Consider the following 14250-nt stretch of genomic DNA (forward strand, 5'->3'; position numbering starts at 1 on the left):
TTTTCTTAACTGCTGTCAACATACAATGCACTGCAGGTCAGCAAAGGTGAGTTACTACCTGCAGCCACTGCATGAACAAATCCCGCAGTTGTTGAATCCAGCACAGAGGCTCACGCTGAGCCCTTAGTCTCATCTCTTACCCACATCTGACCTGGAGAGCACCAGTTCTTTTCCCATGCATTCCACAAACACCAGCCAAGGGTGGCCGGAGCAAACACTGAAAACTATCGGGTGTATGCAACGTGGTTACTATCACAGCATCCTTTCGAAATAACGTCAGACTACACGCAGATGCAGAGGTGGTGGGGGTGTTACTTTGATCTTCTTTTCAAGGACAGGCTGATTTCCCTTTTAAAATGCCACTGCTTAGGCTGGTGAAGGCAGAGCACATAGCTGACTTTGCAGTGACTTTGGGAGCGTGCAGGTCAAATTTCTGCAGCGCTGTGTGCACACAGCGCACAACATAGCAGCAGTCATTATGAATGGGAGCCCAAACCTAGTTACTGGCTCCCCAAGAGAAAACCACATACCCGTCATACCTACAGCAGCTGCTGCTTTTTGGCAAAGGTACAAATAGTAAAAACAGTCCCAGAGAGGTGCTAAGAGCAAAGAATCGATCTTTATCGCTGCCTCAGCTCGGGGAAGGAATAAACAGACTGTAATAAGTGTCAGATTTCTACAACTGCTCTTTCTCCGTGGGGAATAAGCCTATCCACTCCTTGCCAGCTAAGCAGAGGTCAGGGCCATGCCAGAGGAAGTAGCTACCATTAGCAGACATGAAGAACAGATCTGGCGTGTCCGTGGGATCTGTGTGAACTAAGCGACTGGTTGAAATAAGAGCAGCTAACCACTATTGCAGCTGATGCAGATCCTCAAGTATTTTGGTTTCTTAGCAGGAAAGCAATATGTTTCCAACTTCCAGACAAATTGTAGTTAGCCTGAAAGTGCCAGTCTGTCCTTGGACAAATGCACGGTATTGGAGCTGCTGCAGTGCCACACATTTCAGCTGTGGCATGAGCCGTCACCCAGTGCCCGTCACGCTGCTGAAGCTCATCGAGCTCGGGGCTCGCCCAGCCTGGTGGGGCTGCTGTGTCCATGCATGGGACTTGATCCTCCTCGCTCAGTGCCTCTCTGAGCAGCCACTGCAAGTTGCTTGAACGCACAAAGATTCTAGAAGCAGCAAATACAGACCAAAGTACCCACAGAAGAAGTTTATTCCTGGAGGTTGGTTTATGCCCAGCAGAAAGCGGGTTTGAATTCTTTCAAACTTTATTTTAATCCTGTCTAACGTGACTATGAATATCTCCTTTGCCAGTCTTGGTGTATAACCATTTTTCCAGCCAAGCTCGGCTGCTGGCTGCTCAGCCATCCTATGGAGACGAACTCCACAGGCTGTGCACGCACCACTCAGAAGGGCTCCTTTGCATCTTGCTTACTTGCTGCTTTGCCTTTCAGCTAGCGCTCTCTGTCGTGACATGTGTTATCGGCCGTGACTAACAATACTGGTTTCAACAGCCCTGATGCTGAGGAGGGGCAAAATACAATCCTGAGCTCCCCATGCATTGCCAGGCCTGGTTTCGCTGAGGTGCAGGGCTAGCTGGCCTGGCAGGGAAAAACACCTGCTTGAGAAGCCAGTTCTCCTCTTCTTTGCTCCCCCCTCGTGTGTAGACACCCCACAGAATATGGCCAGGGCATGTCTTCAGAGCAACGTTTGTCTTGTCAGCAGCAAGCGTATTAAACTTTGCTGTCATCCAAGTCAGAAAAAAAAGAAAAAAAGCCTCTCTACAGCTGTTGTTAGGTGCAGCGGCTGTGTTATCACTGTGTGCCACTTGACTATGCATAACAGTGTTAGGCCATTACACAATGTGGTCTTGATTCTCCAGAATAAAATCACCACTCTGTCAGGTTACTCCCACTGTGGAAGTGAAGCTCTTTATATTTTTCCTTAAAATAAAACAAACAAAATTCTGGGTCAGCTCCAGAAAACATTATTGAATTGAAATCTGTGGTACAAAGAAATCTAGGGTTTGCTCAAATCCGCTCTGTTGACTCAAGGTACAGGGTTTTTTTTTCCCCCTTTCAGTTGGTCCTTTCCAGTCTCTGTCCACAGCACTTTTTTCTTTTCTACCTTTACCAGTATTGTCACACAGGAATCCTACAAGAATCCGACAGGATTTTGCAGCATGACACACACTTGTGCACACAGGACCCTATTTTTAAAAGTAACTTTAAGACCGCCCAGTGCAAATGTCCTGAGGAAACTCCCATCTGTCATTTTGCAGAAACAAGGAACAATTTATAACGGCTGTGTCCAAGGATCTGAAGACACAGTTCATCCACGGGCACCTCTTTGCTCTTGTGCTGATCATCTGCTAACCCACAACCTCCCCACGCAGCAACCTCTTGCTAACACATCTTGCTTATGAACAAAAGGAGGGTGGAGGGGTATTTTTTTTGTTTTCTAATAACCAGGAATGATGCAGAAATGTGGTGAGGTTTTGTTTCTTTTTTTTTTTTTTTCTCTTGCTATCAAGGTGGTTACAAAGACAGCAATTCATGTCTGAATTTGTTTTTGTGGGCTAGCAACTCCAGCATTTAGATCACCTGTGGTGTGGTGTGGTGTGATATGAAGGAGGCAAAAATCAGGCCTGCTTTCTTCATTTATACCTCAGCAATCTCATTTATATGGAGCAGAGAGCTGGAATAGCAAACCTGCGTCAGTGTGGCAGGTTGATTTATAAAGTGACATAAACACACAGTGCCGCTCCGAGGCTGAAGATTACTTTGGTTTGCTGCCCCGCTTCCATTAGCATTACGTCACTTGAGAATTATTTAGTCAGAGTTCCCTTTCATGCACAGATGTGCAGTCAGAGCTCACTTCCCCTGTTCCGTGTGTGCTGGCACTGCCCATCAGTGCCACCCACCACTCGCTCGCAGGGTGCCGGGCAGGGGTGATGCCCTGGGCAGGGATGATGCCCTGGGGTGATGCTGACTGCTGCACACACTGCTTGCAGAGCATGGGTGGTCCTCTGGGGCTTGGGCCCACACAAACCTAACGCCCCTGAAAATCACCTTGTTCTTTCAGGTAGTCTCACCTGAATTCATGGACTATCTAAATTTACAGCAAGAAAAGCCATCCTTTCAAAGACAACATCTTTTTTTTTTTTTTTTTTTTTTTTTACTTCTATTTCAGTGTCCTGGCTGGTCCTGAGTGAAATTTTCCCTGGTGGGATCAGAGGACGTGCCATGGCTTTGACATCTAGCATGAACTGGGGTATAAATCTCCTCATCTCCTTGACATTTTTGACTGTAACTGGTAAGATTTCTCTGTGTCCTTCCAAGTTGATATTCTCCTAGTGGGCAAAATGAATCTTTCCTATACAAACAGCATTGCTAAAATCACAGCCGTGATGCCCCAGGAGCCAAATTCAGATCTCCATTTAGGTGCTGTTTGTTAGTATAACCACACCATTTCCACCACATCTTTCTTAAGTTTGTGCTAGTAATTACAGCTTCATGGTGCTGGCTATCAGAGCATCTTGCACATCAACTCTATAGGTTGTGAACCCCAGCTCTTAAAAACACCATTGCCTTACTAGGTTGAAAATACATAATGTTTAGGATTTAGTCCTGCATCTTCTGAAGTCAATGGAAGTTCTGCTCTAGAACAGAGCACAGCTTTTCTAATCAAACATTTTTAAAGACAATCCCATTGAAATCATTCCTTTTCACAGGAATGCCCTGGCTTCGAGAAAATTTCCTTTAGAAAAAGATGTCTTTGTCAGGTAAAAATGTTTAATGTTCTAATGCAAGAAAGTAGACTACAGTATAGTAACTTACAGTGTGATGATAAACAAGGGAAAAGGTTAAATGCTGATGTTGAAATTCATTGATTGGCAAATACTTTTTTCTAATTTTAGCTCATAAGAAGTTCTGCAAATTTTATTTGTCAGTCTTATTCTGAGGAAAATATGTGCTGAAAATCAAAATATGTAAGGGAACAGAAGTTCCATGTTTCCTTTAACTCTACATTACTTCCCACCAGAGGCAGGCAGTCAACCCACAAAAAGTTGAGGTGGTTTTCATCCTGTTAGATGCATTTTGAGACGGATTTGAAAATGAGTGTTTTCTGTGACTAAAATGAGTTTCACATTGGTGTTTCTTTTCTTTAAAAAAAAGAAAGAGAAAAAACCCTGAGTACTGTCTTGATTAAAACTAGGAAAAAATATGCCAGGCCACACTCAGTGTGTCCACAGTAGCACTTTAATTAGATCAAGGGTCCTCTTCAGAAGCAAATCATCTAGTTGCCTCCACTCACTGCACTTTGGTTCCCATCACAGGGTAGTCCTGAACTGCACAAGCTTTTGGACAAAACCAAACCAGCAAATGCAGAGTGAATGCACTCCAGCTGCCAACACTTGCTCAGTCCTTGGACCAGACTAGACCTATTCCCCAGGAAATGTCACCGAAAACAGACAGTGCAGGCCTCAGGTCCTCAGCATCAACTGAAGGCCCCCTCCTGTTGCGCAGCATTACTTGATAATGCACACCTAGCTGTTACTCTGGTCTCAGTTTCAATGAATGCAAAGCCACAATAACTCTGTTGGCTTAGCTGGGTCTAATCTGGATTTATGAAAGTGTAACTACAAGCAAATACGCATTCCTAGTTACGGCAGAAAGGCAGAATTGGAAATTCTGTCTTCAAATGAATACACGTGGAAGTCACGGTGGCCAGCAGCACTTGCACTTAGGTATCTGATGCAGAAGACACCGGCTGGATTAGCAGCTTCAGCTGCAATTTTTAGCTCATGATACAACTGACAAATGTCTCAACTGTCTGGCTTAGTTTCAGCAGGGAAAAGGGCTAAGGGGGCTGCAGCAGCCTGTTGGGTTTGTATATGCTTTACTTTCCAGGGGCTGCAGAGTGCATTCCTCAGCCTGAGGACCTGCCTGTCCATGGACTGTAGGCTCAAAAAACAGCTAGCTCTTGGCTGGCCCCATTAGGAGCTCACTCTTGGATCCCTTTCTGGTGCAGGACCCATGACTTGCAGTGGAAATGCTGGGAATTGACAGGCGGTGAGGATTAGCTGGAGACAACTGCAACAGTGTTGAAAAAATGCTTGGTTTTGCTCCATGAAAGAACATGCAACAAAACCAGACATGGGTAGAAATTCAAGGTGCTTGTGACCCCCGGTGCCTTTGCACAAACCAGTAACAGTGGCTACTCAACGGTTTTCATTTAGAGTGACCGCAAGCAAAATAAATCAATAGCTTCATGCTAAACAGGTCAATACAGGCTGATCAATTTTCTTTCATGAGGAGTATTAGAAAAAGCAAAACAACTCTTCTTTTTTAAATTATGGCCAGGCACAAATAAGAGAGCTAAGAATAACAGCCTAGCTTCTTTCTAACTTCCCCTGTGCCTTTAAAAATATGGCAACAGAAAAAATTTGTAATATTTGAAAATTAAAAGAGATATGTTTTCTTCCTTTGTAGAGCTCATTGGCTTGTCCTGGGTGTGCTTCATTTACACAATCATGAGCCTAGCATCCCTGGTTTTTGTTATTGTGTTTATACCAGAGACGAAAGGATGCTCTTTGGAGCAAATATCCATGGAACTAGCTAAACAGTAAGTACTGAGCATGTGACTGCATCCTGCAGGTGCCAGAGGGACAAAGCCTTCCAATGCCACATGCTAAAAAGAAAGGAAACAGCGTTGTTTTTTTCTGGAAAAATTCAAGGCTTGAGCTTGTACATGTTGATCTCAGTGGCCAAGCAATCACTTTCTTGGTGCTGAAGGACTGGCCCTAAAGGGATGGTGGGGATGGTGGTTTCCAGCACCCCTGTGAGGAGCGCCTGCAGCCAGACCTGGCTCCCGAGCACTTTTGCAACTGGCAAAATATCAATTTGCTACTGCCTCCCATTCTTTTCAGTTGTTTTTGGCTATAAAAATCATAGAACAAACTAAGCAGCCCTGTTTTTTAAAATGCAGCACCCTCCTGTTCAAAGCGCTGCTCTAAGGCAGCTACTTGCTTTTTTGGACTCATCTCAAAAGTCATCAGCATAATGAATAAAAGGATAAAGAAATGATAGGGAAAACAATTTAGTCAACAAAATTTTTGCAGGGCTGATGGCTCGGGGTGAGAGTCAGGCCTCGCCACAGCTGATGGCATGCTGCTACGGGCGAGGCAGCATCCCCCGGTTCATCCGCACAGCCAGGCTGGACGGGGCAACACGGACTCCTTCGCTCTCTCCCTGCTGAGAGCCTGCCAGCAGGCTGCTGTCTGTCGGCAAGAGAAACGACACCCAGAGAAAGAATCATAGAATCACAGAATGCTTTGGGTTGGAAGGGACCTTTAGAGGTCACCTAGCCCAACCCCCCTGCAGTGAGCAGGGACAGCTTTAACTGGATCAGGGTGCTCAGAGCCCCGTCCAACCTCACCTTGAATGTTGCCAGGGATGGGGCATCTACCACCTCTCTGGGCAACCTGTTCCAGTGCTTCACCACCCTCGTTGTAAAAAATTTCTTCTTTCTATCCAGTCTAAGTCTATGGGAGGCCCCAGTAGAAATATTCAAACTGGATATAAGACGCATGCTTTTTGACAGTGGAAGTAATTAATGCGCGAAGAGCCTAGTGCGACGGGTCAGCCTGTATTTGGGTTTTTTACATTACCAGAGAATAGGTTTTTCTAGGTTTTGAGCTGCAACTCAGCCCGGGCTTGAAGGAGTTCGTTTAGGGGCTGGGAAAGAGCAATTCTCCCAGCGCAGAGAGCCCGGAGCTGATTGTGGTGCCGGGGCCAGAGCGGGGAGCCGGGGCCGGAGGGGGGAGCCGGGGCCAGGGCCGGAGCGGGGAGCCGGGTCCGGGGCCGGAGAGGGGAGCCGTGGCCGGGGCCGGAGAGGGGAGCCGTGGCCGGGGCCGGAGCGGGGAGCCGGGTCCGGGGCCGCAGGCGGGGCCGCCGGTGGGAGCCGGCGGAGCCGCCCCGGAGGCAGCGTGCGTCGGGGCCGCCCCCGCGCGGTCAGGCGGGGAAGCGCCGCCGGAGCCCCCCGGGGCGGGTGTGCGGGTGCTCCCCGGCCGGACAGCCGTGCCCTTCGGGGCGCGTATGTAGCAGGGAGAGCGCTCCGCCAGCTGTGTTCGATGGCAAACCTTTGTGGTGGTTGGGGTTTTTTGTTTGTTTTTCTTTTTTTCTTTTTTTCTTTTTTTTTTTTTTTTTTGCTTCTCCAGGAAATACGTGAGGACCCCCTTGTGCTGGATGAGCCAGCGCAGAGAGAAACTGGTGCCGGTGGAACTTGCCAAGAGAGAGAAAGAGCAGCTCTACTAGACCCGGGGCAATCAAAGCAGCCTTCAGCAAAAGACTGATTAAAAGACACAAAAAAAAAAAAAAAAAAAAAAAAAAAGTTCAGCGATGCTGACACTCTGATGGGACACATGGTATCTCTATTATACACAAGATATTCTCTCTTTCATTTCTTAGTAGAGCTTCTTTCAGTGGCTGTTTACAGCCAACATTAAAGATTGTTGTAGTTTATAACTTACTGGAAATCTAGGCTCTGTCTGTTTCAAACCACCATCCCTCACTTCCCCTGAGGTTACTCACCTCTTACGTACAGGAGGTGAATGGAAGTTGGAATATTGTGCACAATTCTAGTTATCCATATTCAATAAGAATTCAGACTGGAAGAGGTGCAAAGAACGGCTGGGGTGCCAAGGAGAAGGAACAGTTTCACAGGAGGAGCCCACCAAAGATAAGTCTGTTTAGCCTAGCAAAAAAGGGGCTGAAAAGGGTTAACAACTCTGTCAGTACATTAGGGAAGACGACACTATGGAGCAAAAATGGACAACTGTGGAGTGTAAAGGATGATGTTAGTGCAGAACAACCAGGTATGAACTGTTTACGAATTATTTTAGGCTTCAGTTTAACAAGACTTGAAAAAGGATCTTGTTTATCAGAACTTAATTATTTACAACACAGAGTGCTCAGCTTATAAAAGGAACTTTACATACAGCTTCCTGGGACAGCCAGGATTCAGTGACCTAAGAAATACTCCTCAGAAAACATAGTCAAGTTGTTTAATGGGGGAACATTTGCATAATCAATTAGTCTAGGTTGAGGATGGCCTTACAGAAGAGGAGATAAGGTTTCTTTGGCTTCCCAGTCCCAGGAAAGTTGGAAGCTGGAGGTGCAAGAGCTGATGCCAAAATAATTTTATTTCTCAACACAGGGCACACTAGACTTTGACTTTTGGATTCAGAAAGCGAGAGCTGTGTGGTACAGGGCAGCACAAAGGGAGTTCAGAAACCATAATCACTGCAAATCATTAATTACATCAAATTCTTGGTTATTGCATAGCAAGTGTATCCTGAAGTACTCAACAAGCCTCTACAAAGGGTTATCTATATGGCTCCCATAAAAGAATGCAGGTCTTTTTCTGTTAGAAGGTTAATAGATTTTCTTAGAATGATCAGTAGATAAATATTTATTAGTAGATAAATAAATGGTTCTTTGTTTAAAAAAAAAAGCATGCTTTAAAAGCGTTCTGGCTGCCTCAGCAGCCACACAGCGGCATTTCTTCCAGCATTTAATTGAGGAAGCAAGACTGACACTGTCAGCTGGAGTGCAGATACTACTTTGAACTCAGCACATGATCCCACTTTATTTGCTGTCTCATAGCACTAAAACCACCTGACTGTGTCCTGCACTGAAGGAATAGTAACTTACTGATCTAGGTAGAGTTTTACCTCTGAGCAGAGTGGATCAGTTCTGATCAGATTCTCACATGGTCACACTTCTAGATACTGACATCGTAAATTTATAGGAGCAAGTCTATTCAGACAGTGAGCATGTGTACAAAACCTGAAAAGAAACTATTGAAGCCAAGGACATGATTTGCAGAAGTCACTGGAAATTTAGCTACCTCAGGTTGGGAATGTACTGGCCAAATCCGTACCACAACTTTCCTGCATTGTAAGTTTTAAGGGAACCAGTATCAAAACCCTATTGGACTTTTGGTACAAAGGTCAGGTAAGTAGTTATCACAATGCAGGATTTTTAACTATGCAGATCCCATGTCACGTAAAACAAGCGAAACTCTGAATTCCTAGGCCACTGGCTAGCTGGTCAGCTTATGGCTGCCTTATTTTTTCTGTCCTGATCCTAGAGCCAGCAGCCCTCACAATAACCTCATGGGTGCCACGAGGCCGGGCTGCTTTCAGGGGTGCTTACAATAGTATGCATAAGGCTAGGCAAGATGCAATTTTGGGCGTACACAATGTACCAAAGATTAAGTAAAATCTTCTCATAAGCATCCATGTGAGCCCTTCTGACGTAGTCTAAAGCAATGAGAGACCAAACACACCCAGGACACATGGACAGACAGTGGAGCTGTGCACCTGAGCTGCAGGTGACTGAGACCGAAGGCCCCACCAGAAGCAGTAAGCTCAAAAGCCTTTTGCTCTCATTCCCTACAGGGAACGGGCAGGTTCCGATCCCAAGCTAAAATTCCACCCTGGCTCTCAGGTGCTTCCAGCTTTTCCACAGACATGGAAACCTTTGGTTTCTATTACTTTCAATTTTTCAATAAAAATTGAAGACCTACTTAGAATTTTGTTTGCAGTCTGCAGTTCCAAGACAGACCACAAGAGGGTAGGAGAAGAGGTCTCTGCCCCTGCATGGGAGAGAGCCCATCGCAAAGAGTCTCCTCACGCTCCCCTGACCTCAGCAGTAACAGTTCACTCCGCACTGCAGCAGCAGGAATAGGCAAAAGTAAGAGTATTCCTGTAACTTCTACAAATAGTCAGAAAAAGGATGCAAAATGCATCAGAGCTCAGCCACGCAGAAGTTTCACAGCAGTGTGAAACGGGGAGAGCTGGAGAGCTGGGTTTGGAGCGGTGGGAGAGAAGCCATGGATGAGGAAGGCACACGAAATGCAAGGGGAGGTGAAGTCAGAGATTGACTGGCAGTGGGGAGAAAGGAGCAGCTGAAGTTTTTAAGCATAGGTGTTTCATGCATAGAAGGTTGAATTTTTTACCTTAAATTTTCACTCTTAACTTGGAGATATGAGGAATTCAAGAACCAGAACGTGGCCAAAACCTACAAAGATTTGGTGGGTTTTTTTGTTTGTTTGGGTTTTTTAGAGGTTTTTTTTTTAATTTGGAATGCTCAGTTCAGCATCCTGATTTTTGCACTTTTGGGATCACATTGTGATACACAGCCTGAATTTCATTTTTTTTCACCATAGTATGCTCAAGCAAAGCAGTTTTGAAAAATATCAATGCCTTCTTGCTAGAGAAAACAACACATTCTATTACTGAAATGGAAAGAATAACAAAATGTGGGATACATGGTCGTTGCCATGTGTTGCCTAATGAGTACATGTCAAGCCTGGAAGCCTGGCGAGCATTTGTTGAAGAAAAGCAAAAGATCTACAAGAACTTCTCAAGTCCCATCAAAGGGCTGCGGGCTGGACCTCCTAATACTGTAAAGCTTTTTTCTTAGATCAAGAGTGATATTTTCTTTCCATAAAACCTACAAATTCCACTGTCAGTTCTGAACACTTGTAAAATGATCTTGTCAAAAAACTGTCTGAGCCCACCATTTTCTGCGTTTCTGCATGTTAGTACCTTCCGCAGTTTTTTAGCATTGATGTCTACCCAAATCTCTCCACCTGCTTCATGTTTAGGCTGGAAGATGGTTATCAGTATCATGCATTCTACTAAATCAGCTTCAGAACAAGAAATATTAAGGTGACTCTGCGTAGTCTCCCAAATATGCTGTTAGTTTGTTAACATCATTCTTAACTAACAAGTGCCTGAGATTAAACCAAGTAATATAATGTATTTTTAGTAAGACTGTATTGCAGGAAATTCATCCCTTTCCTGATCTGTGACTTTACCAGGTAGCAGATTATCCGCATTTCCAATAGCATCCCCATTTGCTGTGGTTGGTACCGTTTTCTGATAGTTGCCTCCAGACAGCAGACTTTTGCACATGCAATCCATGCCCCTACCAGCTTCCAATTTCTATTACATCACATTTAGTGAAAGGGACTGCTGCAAAATCTTTCTCAGCATTGCAGCTTCCCAAACAAGCCTCTGCTGTAACAAATTTTGCCAGTGTTCTTACAAAAATAAATTTAACTCAGAAAATACCACAGAAATTGTCTCCCCACCTTACAGGTTTTGGGTTCATTGCGAGCTCTTCTAAACTTTCCCTATGCACACCTATTTAGTGCAGAAACAAATAAGTAAAAATATCTTCTTTCTGAAGAAGGCATAGTTCCAACACTGGTTTAACTGCAGAGACCATAATAGCTTCAGATACCTCCAAAAGGTGATGATGCTGTAGTCAAGGGCTTTTAAAATCATTATAGCTACAGTCTTAATCGTAGTCCTACAGACTTAGCCCTGTATAGCCCTATAAATGTATCCCTAATTGTACTGATCTTTTATAACAAAGCCTGCACATCTGATGACACAGAACTGGCAGTCATAACCTCATCAACTATTAAAACACAAGGGAAAAAAGGGACACATTTTACAAATCACATCCCTTGATCTCTGAAGCACTCCACAAAAAAAATTGTCCCAGATCTAAAATTATTCAGTATCTTCATTAATGGACTGGATTACAGAACAGAATATGCTTATTAAATTTGCAGGCAATACTAAACTGGGAGAGGCTGGGTCGGAATTCAGAGCTTCGCAAATCCATGAGAAGGGTCTGAAAAAAGCAAGATACAAATCTGAAAGCGTAAGTGCAAATTTCTCTGGTAATACTAATTGCAAGTCAGAGAATGATAAAATGGAGCTAGAAACCGCAGGAAAAGATCTAGTGGCTATGACAACTCACAAGCTAGTAATGAGTCAGAGTTATCATTCTACTGCAAAAAGGAGCCCTTAGCAGGGTGTATAAATAGAACCAGCCCTTCTCTCTAAGGAATGTGTAATAAACTTTTTATGGCGCTGCTAGTGCCACAGCTGAGCACTGTGCAGAGTTTTTGCATGGGATCCACCTGGAGAATGCGGGGACAGACGAACAGTGCTCTAGAAAACACAGCCATTGAGGAAGAGCTGATTGATTGACAGGTAAATTTAATCCAGAGCACCACTCCTCACACTGGAGGCAAGAGCCAGCATGCTGGGGCACGCTGCCTGCCCTAGGGTCTGCACCAGGGCCGCAGGGGTCGACAGCGAGAGCCTAGGTGGAGGCAGCACAACACGGCAAAGGAAACAAAGCCTAACTCCCAAGGATGGGGAAGTGGGGGGGGTGTACGCACACATGCAGCAATAAGCAGCAGCAAGGCTTATTCCAGGCTGAGGCGGGGACCTACTGATTTAGAGCAGTGATGGGAAATTGCGTGATATCCCTGAGTGTAAGCGTACACTGCCAAATGCCTTTCATCATCAAAGGTTTTAAAGCCTATTTGTCACAAACGGTTTGAGGCTCCCTCGGAGCTAGGATAGGTGAGCCCTCATTTCAAGGAATCTTTTATTTGCTATTATTCTCTTTCTCAATACTACCCTGCAAGTTCAGTAGCGTGCTTTTCGGCTCCCTTATGGATTGTTACGAAGGCCTCAAACTGCTAGCATGGATCTAGGCAGCACTTCAAAAGAAACAGTTCCCATTTTAATACATTGCAGCTTATAATTACCTTTCATTTTTGTTCTAACAGGCAGATTTCATACTATGTGACAGTGCTAAGAAAAAAGCAGAATGTTCTTCTTTCTCCATAGATAAATTTAGGAGACACAGATGCTTGATAAAAGCTCCAGAATTTCACTGGTGGCATTCAAGTGCTTTGTAATTTGATCCAAAAGAAAAAGAGGCAAGGCTAATCTAAGACAGCTATTGTAGTTATAATGGCCAAATCCTCATTCATCAGTTTAGGACTACACTTTGTTCCTGGAAAACCCATTACAATTTTGCTCATTGTTCAAATACCTTCTGCTTTTTCTTTTTTTGAATTGTAATAACAATACACTAGTGTTCCCTAATGGTAGTTTGTCCATTCCTCTCTATGACCGCACAAAATCCTCATTAGTATCAGAAGTGCTGAGGTCCATAGTCTTTTCTGTACAAACTGGAAAGCTTGCATATCGCTCTTGCATATCATGAATCCTGTGACTGTTGAACTCAACTTAGTAATTTCATGGTTATAAGTCCTCTCTTTCCTACCTACACTGAGCTTAAAAGGGTTTTTATGAATATATCACTTAAGGCTTGTGGCAAATTGTTGCTTCTTTCTTTCTGTTCTGAAGGGTTTGATCGAGCATTTCCCATACTATTCCTTCCTTTCTGTAATTCCTGCATGAAGTCACCACGGAGAGCCCCAACTTCTATACCATCCCCTCAGACAGATTAAATACATTATGCCAGGCATTTGCTCTTTCAGGATGTTCTTCCACCTTTCTTTCGCAACTGTGACTTTTTGTACAGTAACAACTCATGGTCTACTATTTTTAGCGCCCACTAAGACTGTATATTACCTGCAGGACACAATAGTAGTGTTACATTTCTCTCCAGTGAGATAGGGAAAAAAGACATACATACATTTATACATATTTATTGTATCTTTTTAAAAGTAGCATTTGCAGTTACTTCTAAGCATTCACCTCTCTTCTGCTCCAAATGTGCACTTATTGAGAGAAACATCTACTGGCTTCCAAGTCCAAGATTAATACCAATAATAATACATGCCAGAATCAAGCTTCATTGCTTGTTGGCAGCTCCTGTCATGAAAATATTATACAGTAAGAAGAGTGTAGAAAAGGTCTGTGTTAATCATTCAGCAATAAGCTTGGGATGGATTAGCGTGACCATACCATCTTCTCGAGTTGAAGCACAACAACACTTTCCTGAAAGCTGAAGCTCACATAGTAACTTTTCTCCTTTTGCATCCAGTAGGTGGACAAGGCAGTTGTTTTTTCTACAGTAGCTTCTTTAGTTGATAAGATTTCCTCATCATCTATAGGAAAACACTTGCTGTAGACCTTTATATTTAGAAATGTCTTCTCTTCATGTAACAGCAAGAAAATACTTGAAGTCTGGCACGTAGTTAAGAGAACTGGGAACAAACCAAATTTCATCCTCGGATAAACATACGTAACTACTATAGATTTCAATCTAACCCACGCACAAAGTTTTACACATACTACAAATAGAAACAGAAGGTATCAGCAAAAGACTATTCTTACATTGTTTCAAATTAATTTGCAACTATACAATTTTAACTTTAATAGAAAAAGGGAAAGG

General features: G+C 44.0%; 1 protein-coding gene across 1 annotated transcript in view; it reads left to right on the forward strand.

Moving 5' to 3' along the window:
• The window catches only part of SLC2A12 (solute carrier family 2 member 12), a 31396-nt gene extending 24076 nt beyond the window's left edge, over positions 1-7320 (forward strand). The window contains exons 3-5 of the mRNA XM_075708122.1: positions 3194-3316; positions 5497-5629; positions 7224-7320. Of these exons, the coding sequence (XP_075564237.1) occupies positions 3194-3316; positions 5497-5629; positions 7224-7320 (353 nt within the window). The remainder of the gene's footprint in view (positions 1-3193; positions 3317-5496; positions 5630-7223) is intronic.
• Positions 7321-14250: the final 6930 nt, after the last annotated feature.

This window comes from Pelecanus crispus, chromosome 3, assembly GCF_030463565.1.
Source record: "Pelecanus crispus isolate bPelCri1 chromosome 3, bPelCri1.pri, whole genome shotgun sequence".
Lineage (NCBI taxonomy): Eukaryota > Metazoa > Chordata > Aves > Pelecaniformes > Pelecanidae > Pelecanus > Pelecanus crispus.